At 38.4% G+C, this 23533-nt stretch overlaps 1 protein-coding gene across 2 annotated transcripts in view; it reads right to left on the minus strand.

Moving 5' to 3' along the window:
• Positions 1 to 1220: 1220 nt before the first annotated feature.
• The window catches only part of MTA3 (metastasis associated 1 family member 3), a 129539-nt gene continuing 107226 nt past the window's right edge, over positions 1221 to 23533 (minus strand). For both annotated transcript variants that reach the window (XM_062489258.1, XM_062489257.1), the window contains exons 18-19: positions 18392 to 18546; positions 1221 to 1356 (exon numbers count right to left, since the gene is read on the minus strand). In XM_062489258.1, the coding sequence (XP_062345242.1) occupies positions 1221 to 1356; positions 18392 to 18546 (291 nt within the window). The remainder of the gene's footprint in view (positions 1357 to 18391; positions 18547 to 23533) is intronic.

Here is a 23533-nt window from a genome sequence, read left to right on the forward strand (position 1 = left end):
GAGAGAGAGGGGGGGGAAGAGTCTTGAAGCTCATCTCAGTTTGCTATGACGTGTTCAATGTCTGACCACATCTTTAAATGCCATATAGAATCCAGACCTATTGAAGGACAACTTGCCTAAATTATTGATATATTCCCAACTAGGTTCACACAGCAGTGCTACACACTGGTTTTCTCTGGATTTCAAAGTAGGGCAGACATTGTTCACCTGTAAGTACCTGAGTAGCAAAAAAAGACCTGCCTCTGTTGCCATTCCCACCTTCAGGGAGACTGACAGTTCCCTACAAGTAGTTTCAAAAGGCACATCATCTCTCCATGGTAAGTATCCACCTGTAGCCTTACATTTATGAATTCAAAGCATTCTGCAAGACCTCTTTTTATCCAGACATATAAAAATGTAGAAATTATTTTGTGGAGAGATATTACTAATAGGAAATAATCTATTTCATCGTGTTTTCTGGGAATGGTGTTCTGCTGGTTTTCACTATTCGGAATAGGCTTCAAGAAATGCAAACAACACCCAAAGAAATAGGCAGATGCATTCAATTACAGAGACAATGGGACCAGTTCCTACACATGCAACTAGTCCAGCTGGATGTTCACTGTCACACATAATACTTTCCAGGATTTTAACCAAAGCTAATATGGCCAACAGTTTCAAAATTGGCCACTAATTATGGGCATTTTCTAATTCAGTCTAAGTTTCAGAACTGCTGAACAATACACTGTCCTTGTGGACATTCAATACAAAAAAATCAAATCCAAGGTGACTCAAGACAACGCTGGAAAATACAAACACTCCAAGTTTGCAGTTCTGTTTGAAAATGCAACCCCCTCAAGGCTAAATCCCGCTTTAAAGACACTGCAATAGTTTTGAAAGCTGCATATTTTTGCTGAGCCACTAGAAGGCATAGGCAAATGTGATGGGTGAACTCTGCATCCATTCAGTGGGGCCAGTGCAAACAGCCCCTCCCTGACCAGCCAATACTGTTGTCTGGGAATGGAGGGAATCCGGGATAGGCCTGTACAGTGAACCAGAAGTAGCCCTTGCAGAAATGAGGGAAAACAAGGGCTGCTGTTGGATCCTGCCCAGAGCACAGAACCCAGCCACAACACGTCCACACAATGTTTCTGTCTCAGAGATGTGGGAAGTCCTGTTATGTCTGCATTCACAATGAAACACGATTTTGACATTATTATGGTGCTGATGCTGTTATATCTTCAGTGTATGATGGATCCTGGCTCTGTTCGGACCTGCCTATTGTTCATGAGAGACTTTGACTTAGCAATGATCGGAGAACAAGGCGCTCTGGAAGCTCTTTTCAGCTGGGATCTGGTGAACTTCTTACGGATTTTTCTGCAAGGAGGGAAGGAGGAAAGGAGGGAAGGAAGAGAGAGACAACAGAAGAGATAAATCTCAGTCTTTAACAGAAGACCGCACAAGAGCCAATAACAAACATAACGAATACCCTTACCAGAGCAGGAAGGCTAGTTCATGGAAAAGAGACTTGCAGTCAACAAGAGTCAGCCCTGTCCATCAATTCAGAGTTGTCTGATAATGATTCATCAAAAAGTGAATTGGTGTTAGATAATACTTGAATAATAATATTTAATTACATGAAATCTTGGGCCAAAATGCCCAGGTAGTGAATCCTCACGTGTGATATGTTGGAATGAAGGATCACAGAGGAAAGGACTGTGTCAGCACCCAATGAATGTGCTACCTCTGTAAAAGTGGGAGCAATTGTTGTTATTTACAGTGTACCACTTCTGCAGATAACACATGACCCAGAGCTCTGGGCATTTTTACTAGTGCCATTCAGGTGCAGTAAATACACTTTCATTTTTTACGTTCAGCTGATAAATGAAACATATTAACTCCAGGTGGCCATGTTGTTTGTATTGTAATCCTAAATATCCAAGGACAGTTAATTTTGAAGCATAAATCCTTGCTATGTTTCAACTGTTCTGACTCTTTACTATTATAAATAAACAACCACAAGACTGAGGGTATCCAGGGTACAGTATCAGAAAACACAGAAAAAGTGTATACAGAGTATGCCAAGAACCATCTTTATTGGCAGAGACCTGATGCTGCTGGAAAATTACCTATTTTCTGAATTTACTCAACAATCACAGCCTTCGTTTAGGTAGTTTTATAAATTACAGAGATTTTGAGCTTATGGAAATGCATTAAAACAAGCTGGGGCCTCTAATACTTAATGAAACCAGGTTTTCTAATTCAGACTTTTCAACTTGAAAATGTGACCTCCAAACTACAGGGTGATGAGGTGCCTACCTGCTTCAAGGTTCTGAGATGGTAACTCAAGGAGTGGTTTTTCCCTTTGATCTAAGTGGGCTGTTACCTCTGAAACTGAAAAATGATGGCACATGACATTGAAAATACACAATCAGCTGTAAATAAATTCTATTGAATTCTAAAATAACAATCTGCATGTTCAATTTCAAATGCTAGTTTGTTACCAGTTAGTTACAGGTTGAGTGTTCCCCAGGGATGTAAGCTTCCACATTAACTAACTGGGCCACAGAAGAGAATGTAAGGGGGAAAAGAAAACCACGCACAAAGAAGAATATACTCTGCTATTAGAGGTTAAAGGGAGCCTGAAAAATGCATCTATTTTGATTAATATATTTTAAAGGTTCAGTGATGTAGTCCCTCTTGAAAGAAGGATGTCTTCATGGCCTGGAACACCAAATCAGGGTCAGCACCATTCGGCAATAAGCACAATAGAAGAAAAGAAAATGAATCACCAAAAAGTTAGGTTTCAGCTTTTCACACAGTCCCACTGAGAAAAAAAAAATTTACTGTTTGAGTATTCAGTTTATATGGTCATCTTAAATTAGGCCAAAAGAGATATTAAATTGATTGCAAAGATATTTCATAACTTCCAGAACAGTAGGACCATAGAAATGTGATCTCAGACTGGAAGAAATGTCTGTCTAAAATAATGAGACAGTCAGGTTCTATAAGCTCATGTGAATAGACAATAGCTATTACCCACACTGATTACTAATGGGAATCATCTCAGCAAAACCTTACAGAACTGGATCCTTTTTGATACATTTGTTTGCGAAACTTTGTATTTATTTAGAGAAGGAATGTGGTCATTAATCATTTGAGAAGCCTGAGGTTCAAATAATATCAGATAATTGTTTACCGTTCTGAATTTTTAACAAGGCAACTTCATAAATTGCCAAGAGCTTCCTGCTTATGAAAGTAATTTGCAGCTGACAGTATATGCAAGGACAGTAAAGGATTTGAGATTACAGTTTGTCATTATTTTGCATGGACAGTAGAGTAAAATATATAGTTATTCCCATCAAAACCAGCATAAAGAAAGGCAGAACAAAAAGGTTGTCACTTTGTTATTATATCAAGCAAGCCACAAACAGTCAGCTCCTCACTGAGTATAAATGGAACTAGCTCTATATACCCTGTCAGATAAAAACTAATCTGGTATGCACTCTTAAAAGGCAATCCACCACTTCTATTTAAACAGGATTGTGAAAATACTTCCAGAAATTAGCTTCCTGGGATACAGCCTTTCAGAAATAAAACTGGAAGAATGGAAATTTCCACTATAACATTACATGTTATATTTAAATAATTATTTCCCTAAAACTATTCTTTTTACTGCAGAAATTATAGAAGGTGGAGGGACTGGATTCTTTATGCTGAAGAATTTAGCATCTAAATACAGTCTAGCTTTTTGGGAGGCATTCATCAGGTTTTATAATCCTTCAGAGTCTTTTTAACACTTAAACATTCAGGTTGCAATAATAGCTGACAAAAGACAGGATATTCAAAGATAAAGTTGTTGTCACCTTTTTTACCCATAGCACTTTGCCTGCCCCCAAAGATACACTGAACTAAGGGCAGAGTCAATTTTAATGCTCAATTTCCTGTCCCTCTTTCAGTTAATACCAGCCATATGTTTTAATTACATAAAGCTTTTATCTGGCAATAAATGGCTTTAATATCTGTATCGTTGGTAACATCTTTGCAGTTGTTAGGACATATTAATTGCCATTTTCCCTGTTTTTTTTTTTCCTTTGACTTTTCTACTAGTTCTTGAAGCATGATGCATTACAGACTTGAAATGCAAATTCAGAAGTATTTTCAAGCCTTTGCTTTGCATTTCTAGCCTTCTTGAGACCAAAGTTATGAGAATGAACTACATATTTAATGGGGCATCACTGTGCTCATTTTTAAGTCAAATGTGATGCACTGGTGTAACGCAGGAATAATACACATTCTTTATGTCTGCATGACACTTCAATTAGTAACTGCTGATAAAGGTAAACAAGAACCTTGGCACCTAGTCAGGGAAATTTGGAAACGTACATAAGTCTTACTAAAGGTCTAGAAGAAGACCAAATGTGAAAGTTTCATAAAGAGATTGGAACCTCATGGGTAGAAACAAGTTAGGCTGTATAGAGCATTTATGCCGTGCTTAAATTTAATCGGGACAGTAATTTAATTAACCAACCCTTTCTCAGGATCCAAGTGTGCTCCACGTAACTCACCATCTGCTGAGGTGAAGCACAATCCTATATAATAATCCATTATGTCCAGATTTCACAGGAATAGGATAACTGGAAGCAAAATACTACATTTGCAAAAGCTGACTCAAAGTTCCCTTCTCTACTTCTGCCACACACTAAAACAGCATCAATTTTTAAACTTGAATAGAATAAAGAGAGACCTCCAACTGGTGCTAGTCAAGAATGTGTTTTCAAGCCTTTTCTAGTAGGACTGGAAGGCTTTGCCTGCTTTAAGTTTGTTGATATAGAGTGTTACTGTGCTATATATAAACTGTTGTGAATCTGTCTTGTCTCCTGTGCATTGGACTAGGAGTTGTGATGACTACACTGGCTTTTGTCTTATCAGCTGTACCAACAGTACTTAAGAATCAAAATTAAATAAATACAATTTATGGAAGAAGTTTCTACAGTGAAAATGAATTGCATGCAAAAGCCTGCTGATGTTTCAGCAGATGAAAAACCTTGTTTTGAAAGAAACATTTCCCTAGGAAGAGGAATTGCCCTCAACACACATGCACTTGTGAGGCATCCATAATACTTCTCAAATACCAAGGTAGGTCCAGAATTGCTTTTGGTGCTCTGTTTCCACTAAAGATACATTAATGACTTAATACAAACCTGGCTACAGAGTTTGAAGCCCAAGGACACAGTTTTGTTTTCCTCACTCTCCCTAAATTAGTTTGGTAGTTTTGCCTTTGTCTTTCTTAGACTGATGCCAGTTGAGCAACATCCTCATATATAAGAGCTGGTGCTGTGGAAATGTATTGTTATCCATTGCTGGTAGCACAAGGAACACCCCCAGGTCGGCAGCAGGCATAAGAAAACTGATTTTCTGCACAACCATAGTTGAAATTCCATATAATCGCTCCACTGGGGTGAAGTATTCTGCTATGACTTTCCAAGTGTAAACAGCAACATAAATGTGCTAGATGCATAAATACCGCCAACACTGGCAGAAGTTTATGTTCTGGCACAAATTGTGTGTGAAACTTGCAATCAGCCTAACCATAGAGCCAATCAGAAGAAAAACAAAGCTAAAAATAAGGAAAAAAAACATATTCTAGAGGAATGTTTGTGAAGTTGCTGCTGCTCCAGGGCAATATAAATTTTGTGCCATGTAAATTTTCAGTGCAAAGTCAAGGACACTTGGAAAAAGTAACTGTTTTAAAGAATAACCATAATTCCTTGGTGGTTATTAGATGAAATAATCCATTATTTCTCTGAGGGCTTCTTTCATCCAGAGGTACATTTTAACTATTCAGTGGATTGAATTACAAGAGGGGGTAGTATCTTAGCTGATAGGCTTTTTATTAATTTCAACAGGCTCTTAAATGTAGTGAAAGGCCAAAATATGTGCAGTGCTCTTGCTGAAAGAGACTTTAACTGGGATGAAGCTGTAGACACAGATCCTTAAAAACCTGATATGTTACTGACTAAAACACTCACAGCATTTCCTACATTTCTACCTGTGTGCAAATGAGAAGTATCTTATTTAACTCTTTGGCTTGCTGCTTTAGACATTTTTTCCCCCCTCAACACTCTCAAGATGAAGTTTTCCCATATCGCATTAAAATTTTAATCTATCCTCAACATGACAGAAACTAGTTAAAAATAGTTTTGTAAGGCAGAAGTGTGTTGACACTGATAGACCTTTTAAAAACAAGGGCCTTAGGAAATGTCAATTTATAAAAACAAAATGGAAGACTTTAATAAGCATGGGACTATTGGAAATCTGTTGCCATGAGCCACATGGTTGCACTATAAAACCCATACAGATGGCAGAGAGAGTGATATAACCTTTATAAGATTAAAGAGGTGCTGCTGTAGTCACACCAACATTATTTAAATGTTTTAAGAGCTTATCTTAATTTTCTCCTCCTAGCAAGGAAATATTTTCCTTTTCTAGTGTTTATCTTCCAATATTATATCAATATTTATGGAGCAAGACTGTTCTCCATGAACAATAACTTTTAAACACACCAGTTACAAATTACAGTGTCAGATCTTCCTAAACAGCTTAAGAGAATGTGATTTTTGAAGTACTGCATCACCTTGAAGGCCTCTCTGATGTTTTGTGTATCAAAGCAACAGATGATGGCTACTATGTATATATAGAAGGCCATTAGTAATGGGGTTAAAGCATTTTCTTTATTGGGAGGAAAAATCCAGGTCAAGGGTTTAAAGCACAGAGTTCTGTGACTGTGTCATGCCTGACATGCCTGTATGGCACAAGCCAACCTCTGCCTCTTTCTACCTACTGCTGATTCAAATCAAAATCACCTTGGAGCAGAAACCATCTCTTTATGTGCATTTCCAGAGCGCTTAGAACAATAAGTCCATCGAATACTGAAATATCTACTATTGAAATTATTTCTATCCAGTTTAACTGCAAACAACTCTCATGGCTTTTGGAGTAATCAGCCGGTTCAATGGATTTTTTCCATATTTTCATTTCCCCTGAAAATATTTCACTGATATTCTAAAATGGTTTAGGAGAGAAGGATGAAAGAAAGATGAGGTCCTACTCTCAGCACCACTATACATTTTTCAGTTGAATGCTGGAACTGAAAAAAACTTTTAACAGTTTTTAGAAACATTATAAAGAGATGCTGTCATACACTGGTCATCACATGATGACTAAATCTAGATCCCAACAATCAGCAGTGAGATTATCCTCACAGTTCATCTGTGAGCTTGGTATTTCCCACCAAGGGGCTAAGGTTACCTACTGCTGAGACAACTAAAATTACACATCAGTTAGGGTGCAAGGCTGATTTCTCACAGAAGCCAGCAGCACAGAGGCCCTACCAGGGGTAGGAAGAGTTAAAAAACTCCTTGCTCTGGTTGGTGGGAATGATGGACACCACAGAATAGACATGGGCTTGCCCTGTGTTTTGGGTGGTGCTTTGTGAGCTCAGCAGGGACAGCACCTCACACACAGCAGTGATGATGGCAGAGCCATGCACAAAGCCGTGGTCCTCAAACAGCCCTTCCCTCATGGAAGGAGGAAAAGCCTGCCTTTGAATTCATGGCATTTCACCAATATCCAACTTTGCAGAGTGGAAGAGAACTACTAAGTCCTAGCAAAGGAAGCCTGATGGAATGGGTAAAAAAGTAAATCATTCGCGCTCCTTGAAACAAAACAACATCTCAGACTTTAACAGACTTGTAACTTGAGCTGCAGGACAGCTCCTCTGCACTTTATCTGAAATTCATTAGCTTTCCCTTAGTTACCTTACCCTGTAGAGGCTGCAAGGCAGGAAGTCTGCTTTATCCAATAAAAAGTTGCTTAACCTCTGCTCCCTGGGAGGAACACAAGATCACTGCAGATGTGTCAATACACAAGCACTCTGGGAATACAAGGTGCCAGAAAACCTTCTACAGCTCACAGGCACAAACACCAGCAGATTTCAAAGCAACTCCTTTATTCTTCCTAACTATATCAACAGGGTGAGGATGAATTCCTACTCTACCAAGAGGAATTTTCAAAACCATCTATTTATTCTGCAGCAGGAGGGCCATTCTGTATCTTGATTAAACATCGCCTACTAGGAGGTGAAAAATTTACCCACATGGCAGCAAATATTTTTTTTTCCTGAGACAAGCAAGAAACTGAAGAGAAGGTGCATCAGAGCGAGCTGGCTAGCAGTGGAACACAATGTTGCTTTCAACTACTCCCCAAACACCTAGCATATTAATTCACAATTCCAGCATTAGCCCAGGCTCTAAGATGACAAAAAGGCACAGAACCTACAACTTCTGTTTCTGGCCTTGGGCTACAAGAATTAAGTGCCTTTTCCCCAGCAACGTTGAATACTGCACTGAAAATTTTCAAAAATATTGTGTCAACTAAATATGCTTATTTAAGACCAAGATAACAGAAAATTCCCTGTTATATTTTTCATAAGGGAAAAAAATATATACTATACTTCTACAATATTATTAGTATTTTTCTGTCTTTCTTTTCTTACCTTGCTTGATTATTTCAGGGCATGCTTCATCTGAAGTTTTTGGCCTGAACACTGTGCTTTACAATATTACAGCTTATAATATTACATGAGGCTCAAAAAGATTGACAATATGCTTCCTCCTTTTTATCAATTATGCATATATTTTTCCTGGAATAACATACGTACCAATAGGGTATATTTAAAGGAGGTTTTTGGCATCCTGGATACTTGCTATTAAGCAAGGGCTGAAAAATAAAAATTATTCAGTCTTACCAGAAACAGTTGGAGAGCAAAAGTTCCCTCACTAGCCCATCCCCTGGGGCTGTGCTTCACACCATCAATCTCTTGCATAATCAGCATTTCTCTACACACAGAAGCTCCAGTGCAGAATATGGATTAGAAAACTGTAGTGTGGCATTGACAGAGAAAAGCTTTGCCACAAAATGATTTGGTGCTAATTTCTAAGGTCATTTTCGTGTCAAAGATTGAAGATTTTTTTAATTTTTCAAAAAATATTTATGTGACCGAAGGTCTATTTAACTTCATTTCCTGCCACTCACCCTGCTCTCCACATTTATGGCCAGCACTTTTCACATCAGTATTTCATAGTGCTTGTTGGACTGGATAATTAAAAACTGCACAGCACCCTAAGGAGTAGGATTACACAAATATTACTCAAGCTTACAGACAAAATGGTGGAGCTAGAAAAAGGCTGAATTAAACTACTTGTCTGGTGTCTCACACCAAGCAAGAGGCAACTTCTGAATTTTAAAGTTTGGATCTGAGTTTTCTCCACAAGAAAAACACTTGAATAATATTTTGTCTAGTAAATGTTTTAGTCTCTCCCCATAGCACAAGTTACAAAAACAGCCAGTCAAGTCTCCTTAGATGTTTGACAAGAACTGTTAGTTATCTCTGTGATTGACTTTCACAGTCACAGTCAATATGTTCTCCGTGGTATTTTAGATTTAAAATGCCTATATAGTTACTTATGCAAGCTTTTTCAGAAAAAGAGACCAACTAACACTTGTTTTTCCACAGCCTTACCTACATGTATGCCAGAGGGTCATGAGTTTAAAAAAAAGGCAAATTATCAGGGAAAGTATTAAGAACGAATGGTTAAATACATACTGAAATATGGACTAATTCAGAATTAAGTCCTCTATCTGTAATTTGAAATGAAGACTCGGAGAGAAGACAGCTTAGAAATTAAATTTAGTGGGCAGTTCTGTGTGAATTTTGAGACTGTGAGGATCACTGGCACCATATTTTTAACATATTCACCACGCTACAATTTTATAAACTTTTTTGCTATTTAACTTTAGCAAGTGTGTTCACCACAGGACTTACATAGTTCCTTTGCCTTTATCCACATTATTGCTGTGTATTTCTCTGCCATCAGGTGAAATAATTCTTAACTCTGTGTCCAACTTCTACGAGTTACTATTACTCACATAGCACAGAAATCATGAAAAGTGAAAAATATCTCTGAGCAGTGATATTGCACAGAATTTTAGGATTACAATCAATATCTAAGACCTAATATGAGAAAATACCATGGTTTATGCTTAGGAATGGTGAGAGTGGACTAATTTTGGCCCTAAGCTGATGTTGTTCTTGCCTCACTATAGGTAATAACTGCATAATAAATATTTTCTCTATCTTTTCTTTGGTATTTAAATACATTGGTCTGACAAGTTTGCATTTTTACCTTACTTTGTATGTTTCAAAAGGCTTTGACAGAGAAATTGGCTTCCCATACAAAGATGCTTATTTATAGAAAAATTTCTTCTTGTTCAAAACAAAATTGGTTTTAACTCCCACAACAGAAGACGGACAAATATTACAAGATGACATATTCCCACTGGGTATGTGGATTTAGGAAAAAGCTAAGCAGCAAGCTAACAAAAAGCTAAGCCCTAAGACTCTCAGTTAAAACATTCAATAAAGAGGATTGGGTTCAGCTACATCAAATCCTCTGCACAAACACAAAAGACAGTTTCTGGGGAAAAAAAAAAAATACAACAACAAAAATCAACCTTTTGAAATGGCCAACCATACTGCAGGAAACTCAAAATTTGTCAAGAACCATATGAAAACAGGTTAAAAAATCTGCATGGCATCCCAATCTAACATCAGACATATAGTGTGTATTGGGGACTACATGATGTACTCTAGCTGATGGACTGAGCTCAGGAATGGATTTAAGAGCTTTGCTGAATTGGGTCTGGAAGGTCCAGCAAAGAAAACAAGGTTTTTGGAAAAGTCAGGTGCTTAAACAGGAGCTTCTCCACCAATGTCTATGTTTAAGAGAATCCTTACTGAATTTATCATCCCTGTATTTCATATAAGTTTTTGAGTTTTTCTTTCCCTCCCAAATTTCCCAAGACACCAAAATTTCACAAAAAGTCTCATTTTAGAAATTGTATTTCCCTTCCCAAATATAAAATTTTCTGGCTATTTCTGCACCTACTGTCTGAATGTGAGAGAACATTTGTGGAGAAGATTGCAAGTGGCTGAGGGACCCCTCTAAAAGTGCCTTTGTTTTTCAGCTGAGTCATGTGAATTAACCACATTCAAGCTCTGACCTAAGACGCAATTGCAAAGCAAACTTTGGTATCTAAGTCCCCCTGGAGATGCAGCATATTTGAATTTCTGCTCACAGCAGGGCAGGATCATTTCACAGGAGCCAAAGGTGTGACTTTTCAGGCAGCAGTAACTAGGTCATTTACAGCCATCTGTTCCTAGCCTCAGCCTCCCTGCGGTCATCACCAAAGCTGTATGCTAATTAATTTTCACCTCCTAATCAGTGGAGACAGCTCTCAAACTAACAAATAATCCATTTTCAGTCAATAGCTTCTGGACTCCTGTGGGTGGCATTTCCATGAGACTTTATAAGCAATAAAGGCAAAGTGTTTTCTCTGAAGCAAGATCCCCTCTAAGGCTTCTGACCTGCTTCGTGTGGCACAGCGCTCTGGAAGAACGAGAAGGCTTCATCTGATTCTCCAGGCAAAGAACAGCAGTTACCTGTTCTTCTCCTCCAAACCTTCAAGCAAGCACTTAGGCACCTTCTTAATGTTGTGTTTGAGGATATAAATAGGTATATAGGTATATAAATGCTTGGAGATACAGACTTAAAAGACCCGCTTGACATATCATGGGAGGTCTGTGAGGAAGCAGGGAACTGAATCATGATTTTCCAAGTCCTAGGCAAGCACTCCAAACACAGCAACATCCTTCCACTACCATGTGGCTTTAAACAGGGCAAGTAGCTTACTGCAGTGCCACTGAAACTCGATTTTAAACAGTGAGATAAATCTACAGCTCCAAACCAGCAGAACTGAAGACTGATAAAGCAAACACCATAACAGTATGTGTTTTTCAAACCTCCCAGCTCTATCCAATGGCACAACTTACATTGAGCTCTGAGGGGGTTTTGTGAACATATTTTCCTTGTATATAGCTCTGACTCCTTAAGTTTAAAAGAAAAAAAAATCACATTATTCAAATGAGTTGTTTTAGTTCCATGGAATGAACCTGCTTTTAAGAACAGACATTTGCATTATCACAATAGTGTTACTTCGATTTAGCAAGTACTACAGAGGGTCCAACAGGAAAAATTCATGTAGCTAAATATTGAAAGAAAATGTCTTCAGACCCATGAAAACTGCTCAATGACCAATGAATTGTAAGAGATTATGATCTAGTTTCTATGCTGCTGCTTGTGATTCTGTATCACAGTACCTCAGCTGGGGCTCAGAAAAGTATGATTTATAAGATGTGAACAGTGCACAGCATTCATGAATTGACCACACAAAATAAAGTCAAAATAACATCTCACAGAAAATATTATGCTCTCTTAAGACCATGTAACAGCTTTGGATGGAAGTTAACCAAGCAGGGTGGCTCCTAAACTGCAGCAAGGACAGTTCCTCCCCGAATTCCTCACGCAGTATCCTCACAGTGACTGGAGGGAGCTGTCAGTTCACCTGGACTCAGATGTGGCCAATCAATATTTGCAATCCTATCAGCATGGATTAAACAGAATTCTAAGGAATATATTCTGTAATCCCTGCTTTTCAAGATGTGTGACAACTATATAACAAAACAGAAGTAAAGGAGCCAGAAAATTACATCCTTAGGGGCCGATAGAATTTTTTGTTAGACAGCTGGTGCATCACATTCCCAGGCTTGCAGCTGATGCTTCATGAGTGCAGCCAGGCATCTTCTTGCAGCTGGTTACAGGACCGGGGTCTAAAGGCCATGGTGCCATGCAGGTAAGAAATAAAAATGCACTATGCCCAGGATCCAAGTGTAGTGTAGTTCAAAACCAGGATCCCAATTCAAATCAAAGTGCCTCATGAAAAGCAGAGGTCAAAAAAAACATTTTTTGTTTTGGCACACAAATTTTTTTGCAGAGTTGGGCCAACTGGAAAAGAAAGAGTAAACATACCCATGGACATTTGTGTGATAGGAATTGTGAAGAGGAAGAAGGAGGAGAACAGTTAGCACTGGAACTCTAGCTCGGATGTAGACCTGCAGCTCTGCACTGTGTATCAGACCCCAGGCACCGAAGCCTTACTCCTCCAGTTCTCCCTTTGCTCCCAGCAACCTGCTGCAACTCAAGCACCGTGCGTGACCTTGCCTAAGCCTAGATTAAAACATGTAGGAGTGGGAGAAACAAGGGGCAGGGGCAGGTCACCCACAGCTCTTAACTCAGGCTATGGTTCTGGCAGGTCTTCAGTTTGTGTTTCGTGGCACGGGTTGGGGTTTCCACAGATGAAGCTACACTGTGGAGAGGGCCAGAGCACGTGCAGGAGCACCAAGGGCCATGAGCACCAGCGTGGCTCTCCCCCACTTCTGCAAGAGAAGCAGACCACTGACAGCACAGCAAGACTCAACATTCTGCAGAAGCTGGTTGTCAGCCTCACATTCTCTTCTTTCTCGACATGCAACTTTGGATTTTAAGCTTTTTTTGTGTGTGTGCTATGAGACATGCATAAATAAAAATGAGTGGTACCAGGTAATTATCACAGCACTGTGATATCCTTACGTAGCACCTCAACAAATCAAGGGAAGATTTTTCCTTTTGGAGACAGAACATGAAGTGAGGGATAAGAAAATTGCCTATGTAATACTGCCACGGGGATGCCTCTCAAATCATCTTATCAGCAAAAAGAGGAAGCCATGTCTGCTGGTAGCAGCTAAAGACCGCATTCTAATTTTAGCAGTTGCAGTTAACTCATTCCCAATGGAGTTGCACTTACCGTGAGAAGGTTTCTAACTGCTTCAGCACTGAAAGGAAACAAGCATTGAGTCATTCAACTGCAGATCTATATGCAAATATGCTTTTCGGCCCATAAGGGAAAGCACACAGAATCCGCTGCTATAATGCAGTCAGCCAAACATTTCCACACATTTCTTATAATGCAAATGCTGAAAAAAAAATAATTCATTTACCATCCAGTGTCTTAGCTGTCCCTACACAAGACTGATCATTGGCATGCACATGCACTCTGTTAAGGACAGAGTGTGTGTATAGGAAATAGAGGTACACTGCATACCTAGAATTGGTAAGAAAGGTTTTAATCAACAGATATATTCCCCTTAACATCAAATGGTTCAACAGTAATATTACTAATTTTACTCAAAGAATATGCTTATATCTTACATAACTCAAGATATATTAAGCCAATTTATTATATTTTACTAAGGTTCTGAAGACCATAATATGAACCGTTCCATTATTTTTCAATTATTAATTCTCAGAATAGCAATTCTGTATAAAGAATTTAGTTCCTTGCAATATGGTAACTTTCTCTGTTGACCAATTTGGGCCTACAATAGAACCCACACCACCCAAATAACTTCCTTATAGCAAGCTGATTTAGTACAAATAAATGAATAAAATGCTTTTACAGTTAGGAGACTTCTGGCTTGGCTTATCCTAAGGAAGGCACTTAGTGCTAGGAGAAACCTAGCAACTAATATCTAAGGATATTAAAAAAAAAGTCAGGACGGTCTTTTGGTGAGCAGTGATAAACGTGAGGCTCTTTAAAGAGTGTTTTTTCTAATGAATTGTGTAAACAGATTTGCAATTTAGAATAAAATCTTGAGCAAGTTATTTCACAGTAGGGAACAAGAATTTCATTTGAAAAGGATACAAACAAAGGAAAATACAAAAATATTAAATCCAGTAAGGGTCAACATAAAATTATGATGTAATGTTAAAAGGTAAGTGTCCTTGAACTGCCATGTGGTTTTCTGCCTAAATTAATCCCTGCTGTGAGTCTGTGACTGAACAGAGGCAGGGAAATCCCATGGGAGCTGTGCTCACACAGGCATCAGGGAGGGCTGGGAATGAAGAGTGCAGCTTGTCACTAGAGATGAAATAGCAGAACTGGGGGCCTCTGTATTCACTGGCAAAATTCACTGAGCTTGCTGACAGTATTCAGAAGGACATCCACACATACACATAGCAAATTTCATGGGGGTGATCCTTCCAAGGCACTAAAATGCAGACAGATGGAAAAATTCTGTCTCTTCCCCACAGAGTCTGTGGGCTGCAATGACTGGGGCTCAGCACCTTGTTAATGTGCAGCCCAGCTCTGCAGAGGCAATTGGGCTGGGAAGGAGGGAAACACAAATGGGAGTTCTGCTGCCACATTTCCCAGATGGGCAGATACTGATGAACAACAGGGGAGGAAATGGCTTTCAAATAGCTGCAACCTAAAAACAAAGCTGAACTGTATGAGGATGTGCATTGCAACGGATATAAAATACATTCCTATTCTACTCAGAAGTGCGGATTAGCACCTAAAAATATTTCAACTTCAGATGTAAACTCCAGTCCTTGTGTTTCCACGATACACAAGGTCACACTAGTTTTTAAGAATACCTGCAGGCATTGTTGAACTGTGGCATGAGTGTAGAGAGAAGGACACTGCCCTAAAATTCTAGGGTAACTCCAAAGGTTACACTGGAAAGCTTAAATGATACATAGTTCCCATAGTTATTTTCACTGCTCTTAATATTTCATATCCACTGCTACAAATATCCCACATATGTGAGCAATTAGATACAGAAGAGTTAACTTTACAGAAATAATACTGCTGCTTAAATTCTGAGAGGAAAGGGTGATTATTAAAAATTAACATTACCGAAATTTCTTCTAAAATGGAGTATTAAATACATGTATTCACCTTATCTGTTGATGAATAATAACATTGAGAATGCTCACGTGCATCTTGGGTTTGATTAGCATGAAATAGACTGGTACCTCATTTGGTCTAGGAGCAATATTACTACTCTTTTTCGCTTCTCCACGAATATCATCTATTATAGTATAGGCTCCTAAAGCTAAATTTCTGTGAAAATTTACCCTCTAGACTCTTTATTTGGTGTTTTATAGAAATGTGCATCTTAAACACTAACTCACTAGACAAAAAAATATTTTTTAGGACAGAGAAATGAAGATTTTTGTGCACTGCTGTAAACAAAACCTGATACTGAAAATTATTTTTCCTTTTGCTATAATTAGCATGTCTCTCTCTCATATGTATTTTTAATGAGCAAATTCACATGATAAAACAGATTGGATCCTGATGGAGCACAAAAAAAGTTCCCAGTTGTGACCCTAGATGGGGTGATTATTTCTGAGCTGAGTGTTCAGAACATGTTCAGAACCTAATGGCTGCTCCCTGGTCACTCATTCTTCTCAGTTGCATTTTTTTTTTTTTCATTCTGTGTCAGGACTGGGTAAATTGTGTGATACTCTTTCAAATATCTCCTCCCTAGACATCTCCTCCCATTGCGATTATTGCATTCAACTTTGTCCTGGCACTGCTGAGCTGTGTGATCCCCTGTCACAGGACAGGCTGGCTGTCAGGGACTGCTGTCTGCTCCTAACTGCCCTCAAAGAACAGAGCATTTAATTGTTGTCCTGGACATGAGGGAATTCCTAGCAATAGAACCAGGCAGTGCTTTCCACTTGTAGGCTCTAAAGGCTGGAGACTTTCAGAGCCCAGACGAGAATGAGCTACCCCAGCTCTAAATAGTCTTGGAGTAAAGGTAAGAAGAATCAAAGAAAAAATTAAAAAGGAGACAGCAAGCACATGTGAGAGAAGGAGTCAATGGGAATGGTATGAGGGGACAGGAAAATACAAAAAAAAAAACAAAACACAAAAAAAAAAAGGAAAAAAACCCCACTCCTTTGAAAGACAAGGAACAGATCTCATGTGGTGAAATGAGTTTCAAAGGATAAAAAGCATTCCTTGCTGTGCTGGTCCAGCACCTGCCAGAGTGATGCAGCAGCAGATGTTCAGGAACCTCCTTGTTTGAGGAGTATCAGTGAGGTTCAAATTCCCTGTGTTCCCCATACCAGGAGGTTTCAAATGTTGCTTTAAACCGTTCATTATTTGGAGAAGAGCAGCAGACACAGACCCCTGAGGACTAAGACCCTTGTTTGTACACCACCCTGGCTTCAGAGTCAGAAACAGCTCTGCTTTCTCCCTGGCCTGGGTATGGGGTCTGTATCCCTGGGAGTGGGGAGGGGCATTTCCTAGGATGAGAACAAGCAGACCTATCACAGATGAGTGATTTGCAAAGCCAGAACTCATCCCACTACACTTCAACCACCTAAAATTCAAACATCTAGTCCAGGTAAATTGTCTGGGCTGCCTCTGAGATCAGTGGAGAGATCACTGCCAGTGTAAGACACTTCCTTTGACAGGCACTCCTCTATAACATTGAGAAAAATTAAATTGAAAATTCTAAAACTTCAAAAGGTAATCAGTCTCACTTTCAGGATCCAATTGCTAGGGATTAGTCTGATCAAGGGATTAGTCTTTGCATCAAACAACTCTCAAAATGCCATCAATCTGGGCTGGAATCAGAAGCCTAAGAGCTCATCAGCTTAAGAGCCTCTTACCACTCTCTCTGAATTGTTGCATTCCTCATAAAAAACCCAAAAAGTGCCATAATCAACTACATTGAAATAAACACCAAATTATCATGTGTTAGTATGTTAACTTTCCTAGCTGAACCTACCATTAATGGGATTAAACGTGCACGTTTTCCTTGGCTATCTCTATATTTGCATATGTTCTTTCTATTCCCTCTTTTTATTATTTACATTTTTCTTCAACTATCAGCTTTTCTAGGCTCGTGAAATAATCACAGAAGTGAAGAGCAGTCTGTTTGATTACTTGCTGTAATTAAGCAAGATATTAAAGGTTTTTTGAAAAACAGGCCCAGCAAGCACAGCTTACAAAAACAGACTGTAACTTCTTGTCTTAGTCTGAATTAAATCAAGGAAGGGCTGGATAGTGGAAGAACAGAAGAGAAGAACCACCAAAAAACTAGTGTCTCTTCCATGATATCAAGCTCTTTTGGAAAAAGTAAAAGCTCATTAAATTTTACCAATTAATGTGTAAATGAAAGGCTGAAGGTGATTATCATCTCAGCTGCTCTTAAAATAAATCAACTTCTAGCCTGGAAAAGATGCTATCAGCTGTTTATATCTCTGCTGTACACTATTTTTGAAGTTCTGAAAATTTTCAAGGATAACCTACATTGTAGATGCATTAATGTTTTGCTGAATGATCAGAGATGCCCAAAACCTCATTGCATATAAACTAAAATAAGGGAAATTTAAAAGTTCAAATCTTTTCCACAGAGAAGTAGCACTAAGTCTTATTAATGAAATGCTGATAATATTAGTAATTAGAAGATGCAAAGTTTAGCATGTGCCAAACATGTTTTTTTTGCTGTAATGCAACCTCAGATAATAACGTCAGAAACTGTTATTGAAACAGTGGATCAGTAACACGTATGCAGTGAAGCCTCATTCCCCATTAAGATTTCATTTCTTCTTACCTGGTCTCTTCTGTGGCTATAAAGAAACCATCCTCTGAAGCATCAAGCCAATTTTGCCTCTGTCTCTTGATTACTGGAATGGTGCTTGTCTTAATGGCACTTGCACTGGCTTGCAAGGCCTTGCCATTAGTCATATGGATGTGGGGAGCAGCATGCTGAAATCATAATAAAAGGGAAAGATGTTTGTCTGAGAACAAGCATAATTCCATTAATGAATTCTGCTGTAAAGGGCAGCCTACACACGTCTCAAAACCTGTCTCATCTGCCTCAATCAGCACCTGGGGGTAAGATAACAACCAACCTGTGCCCATTGACATGTTTTATGCATAAGTTTTAAAGCTCTTTAAAAACTAAATTAACTATTGCTAATGTCATTTTATACAAAAAGATACTGAGACATGAGTCAATGCTATGAATCAAGCAATTCAGAAAATGAAACCCATTGATTTCAGGAGAGAATTAACATTTTCTGAGAAAAAAAAAACTGAAAAAAAAAAATCCCAAGCAATGAGGCGCAAGATGTATTTTTTCATCCAAGTATGGCATTAAACTAATTTAAAAAAAAAATCATACTTCTCAATTTGCAGGTCCTTACTTTGCCTTTGTTTTTCAATAGAAGTGACTGAATAAGACAAGTGGTTTGGTCCTGCTGCTAACCAGAACAGAAGCAGGAAAACAGAGGTTTATATCACCATGCTGGTATCATGGTTCTTAGGTTTACTCACTGGTCTTCATCTAGTTAGAGCTACCTGCAATACATCTGTATTCAGTTCACAGCTGATAACATCAAACTGAAAACAAGGCATCGATTTTCCACTAAACCTTTACCTGGAGTAATTGTGCAAGGAGAGCAAGTAGTCAGATCTAACAAGAGAAGCTGCCTTCTGACACATGAGGAGAGAGTGAAAATGTTTTCTGGATCATCTATAGGTAGTGCTTCGGAAGAATATACCATGACAAAAATACTAAATACTTGGAAATCTGAATCTTGTTTCCCATATAATCAATCAGCAGCAGGAGTAACTAGCAATTGGACAAAACCAATAGAGGACATTACACAAAGATGAAAATTTGCTTACTTTATCTTACATGGATTCAGCATCATGTTTTCTTAGGAAGAAGTACTGTTTCCTTGGTGAAATAATACCAGTATTCACATTACTATAGCATTTTTGTAACATTCCTAAAATGCACCCAGTGCTGCACATTCTACCCACTAATTAGGGGGCCAACATCATGACCACTGAGTAAGGAAGGGCTAGTAGCACCCACAAAGACCAGCAGAACAGAGCACAGAACTGATCTCTTAAATCACATAAAAACATAAAAGCCAGAAAACATAAACAAGGGCATCATTTTTTTCTGAACAGTTCTTGCACTCACATTCAAAGCATTATATTCACATTATGATGAAACTTTCACCACATCCCAATCCACACCATTCGCTCGCTCCAGCAGAGATTTAAATTTCATGTACTGCATAGGAAATTCCAACATTCATTATACTACTGAGAGTAACTGAGCCATCTCCTCTGTGATTCCTTAGATCTCATATAACAAAACCAAACAAGAAGAGAAGAAACTAGACATCATATTTGAGTGAGTCACATATAAATCTTTCTTAGAGCTAAAATGTTTTCCTTGGTCTTAAAAACAAAGATTTACAGTGAATTTAATTGTTGTTGCACATAGTTTCATTAATCTATCTTTGTAAACTCTTTTAAATATTTGCTTATTTTTTTTCAGCTTTTTTCATTTAGTGTCTAGACTGAAGTTTGGCTTTCACATTTTTTTTTGTATTGGCTTTAGTGGGGAAAAAGACATGCTGCTAGAACTCAACTGTTGTTTGGAATAAATTCAGAATAAAGTACATAGGTACTATGAAATTAGAAATTCATTAAGGTTTTTAACTGCAGATCCCTTCTTGTACATAGTGGGTGGTGCTCAAAAAGAGAGTAAGAAGTCACACATGGAAAACATTCCCATAATCAGCTTTCCCACTCAATATTTGTATCTGGCAGTTGCCAGTGCCACACACTATAGAGGAACGTTCAAGGGTATATTTTTTTTGTCCAATAATGGGTTTAAGTTATGTCATGTAATGATTCAGATCTTTTCCCAGGCTCCTTTCTAATACACCACTGAATGTTTCCTTTAGTAAAGATGAGACATGAAGGCAAAAAATGTTCAGAAAATGTACATGGTACAAAAAGCATTTTTCCTGTGGTATAAACTCTGAAAAACGGTGAAGCCTGATGGAAAAAGTACTTGTCTTTTCACAACACTTTTTTTTTCCCTTGGCAGTGCCAGATATTGCAAATAATTCTGAACTTCTGTTTTTTTTCTACTTTTATTAGCCCCTAACCCTCATTCCAGGCAAGAGATAACATTATAGAAAATGACATAAGGCTTAAAATATAATCTCATTTCTGTTGCATCAAATTGGTTAGAATTTTCTTTTTTATTTCCCTTCTACCCCAGCCCTTTCAAGCTATTTGAAGAAATTAATTAAATTTCACATTAAGACAAGAGAAAATAAGATCATTGTTCTCCAGTCTGTTCTAGGGACCACATTAATTTCAAGTTAATAAAAACAATTGCTCTTGACCAGGCAATCAGTTCATTAGTTCTTCTCAAAAATATATTCACCAATGTGTATGAAAATGGGCATTCAATGCCACTGTCACACTAATATCAACACCAAGAGCAAAATGAACTTTCATACAAAGTACTCGTTAAATGCTTTTCTTTTATGATGATGATGAATTCATATTTCTCCCCCCTCCCCTCCCCCCCCCCCCCCCCCCCCCCCAGCACACAGTTATGCCAGAAAGGTTGTGAAAGCCTCAGGAATACTCCCCTGTGCTACCACAGAAGTCCTTCTCATTTAAAACTCTGCTGGCAAAAAGCTTCAGTCATTTCTTCACAACACTACCATGTGCAATTAGCTGCTGCTGCTTTGATTTTGACTGTGTACATCACTAATGAGCTGTGCTCTGAGTTTGCAACAGAGCCACTGGTGTTAAGGGTCTGCATGCCAGGGGCATGTCAGAGCAGCAAAAAGCATGAGGAGTTTGCATTTTGGGCAAATCTTCCTCTGTGATGAGTGACTCCTTTCTCCCAAGTTCTTCATCTTAGTCTGAGTGCATTCACTGAGATCTCTTGTTCCTCTGGGACAAAACTGTTCCATGCTCAAAAGTCATCAGGAGAAAAGCCTTTGAGTGCACTTGAAAGAAAACCTTCACAAGACAAAGGGAGTTCTGATTCAGGCAAACTTACATCCCATAAAGAACACAAATATTTAAGTCATCAGGGGGTTTTCTCTGGGAAGAGTCTCACCTGTCAAACAGGTGGTGTCCAAGCTGCAAACTGAATGCACCCTCAGAGACCAAGCAATCTTTTCAAGGTCTTCAACAAAAAGGACTTTACACAGAGACTGGTTGTTGTGCAGCTTCACCTGCCCCATGCTGGTTCATTTCTCTGCTGCTTGCAAGTGCTGCTCATCAAAACTCGCCTGGCAGGGACTTGAATTTCCCACCTGCATTAATTTCACAGTGGGAAATTCAAGCAACAGAGACACCTCCAACTTCCAAGGAGCACAGGTGATCCCTTCACAAAGAAGCTACATGTCTTTGTCCCTGTCAAATCTTCTGGAAGCAGCAGCACTGAGTTAAAACTGAAAATCAGGTCTTTCAACACAAAGTGCACCAGGCATAAGGCTTTGCTCTGGCAGGGAAAGCAAGGGAATGACTGTGTAGGATCACTGTACATATGATATCTGCTCTAGTGGCAGCTATGAGTACAGTAAAGTCTGGATACCATCCCAAAAACACCTTACATTAAAGTAGCAACTTAATATAGCATTTTTGTTATTGAGAGTAATACAGGAGAGTAGATCTCCTGTCCCCACTGGCTCCCAGAGAAGCACAAGGATACTGAGATGCATGATGGTAAGTCAAGAGAAGAATCCTGTACAAATTCAGAAATGGGACCCAGATCCCAAATTCCAGTTGAGGTTCCTGCCTAGAAGTTGCTCAGTTTGTACTGCTATATAAGTGGTCGAACATTTATTCATTGAGAGTCACTAAAAATTCTGAAAAGACACTCAGGTTTGACAAGACATTCTGCTTTGAAATTAAGTACGTAACACTACACCCACAGTAATTCCAAGTGTAAAAACTAACAGTGAACTTTTGTACTATGGCTGAAGGAATGTTTAACTGGACTACCATAAATTCCTAAGTGGATTTCAATTTATGATTTCTTATGTTTTCCCCCATTGTTTCAAAAAAGTTCCCATTGCCTTGAACTAACATTTCTAATTTTTTTTTGTTGCATCTTTACACAAATAAAAAATCTATTGAAAGCTAGCAGATATAAAGAAGCTCTCTGCAAGGAGAAAAAAAAATCACTATAAGAAATCAGCTATATTCAGATGACTGGCAATAACTCATATTAATTGGTTCCATATATTTTGCATTGACCTAATGATACAATACATAATTTAAAACAAGTTTAGAATTACCTTAAATTTTAAACAGGTACTGATTCTCTTTTGCCACTCCTGAAATATTCCTATTTCCAAAGGGATAGCATTATACCTTTAATAAGCATCAAGGTTTGGGGCTGGTTTATTTATTCAGAAAAATGTGAGATGACTGCAACAATTAATACCCAAAATCTCTACACAGCATAAAGTCACAAATGTTGATAATAACGTGCAGGCACACAACCACTTTAGGTATAGAATTTAATTTAAATACCCAGAGGCTATTAAAAATTAAAGATTTTCAAACAACAGACCATATACAAGAAAATAACCAAGTACTCAACACAAGTATAACTTTGGAACCTCCGGACTTGCTATGAAACCTTTCACAAACACCCACAATAGTTGTAAGGTTGAAAATCTAAGTCAATGACTTTTCCTTGCAAGGGAAAAAGCCCCACCCAAAGATCCCAAAAGAAATAACCCTCCTAAAAGATGGCAGCTGACTTGACAAGGCACCTGGGCTAAAATACTGCAATGTTTATAGTCCCTGTTTGTCATATATGGTACACACAAGCTATATAACCTCTGAATAAATCGTGTCTTAGCAGGTATCATTTTGAAGTAAATAGTTATTTATGGAAATCAATAAA

Source organism: Cinclus cinclus, chromosome 3, assembly GCF_963662255.1.
Source record: "Cinclus cinclus chromosome 3, bCinCin1.1, whole genome shotgun sequence".
Taxonomy (NCBI): Eukaryota; Metazoa; Chordata; class Aves; order Passeriformes; family Cinclidae; genus Cinclus; species Cinclus cinclus.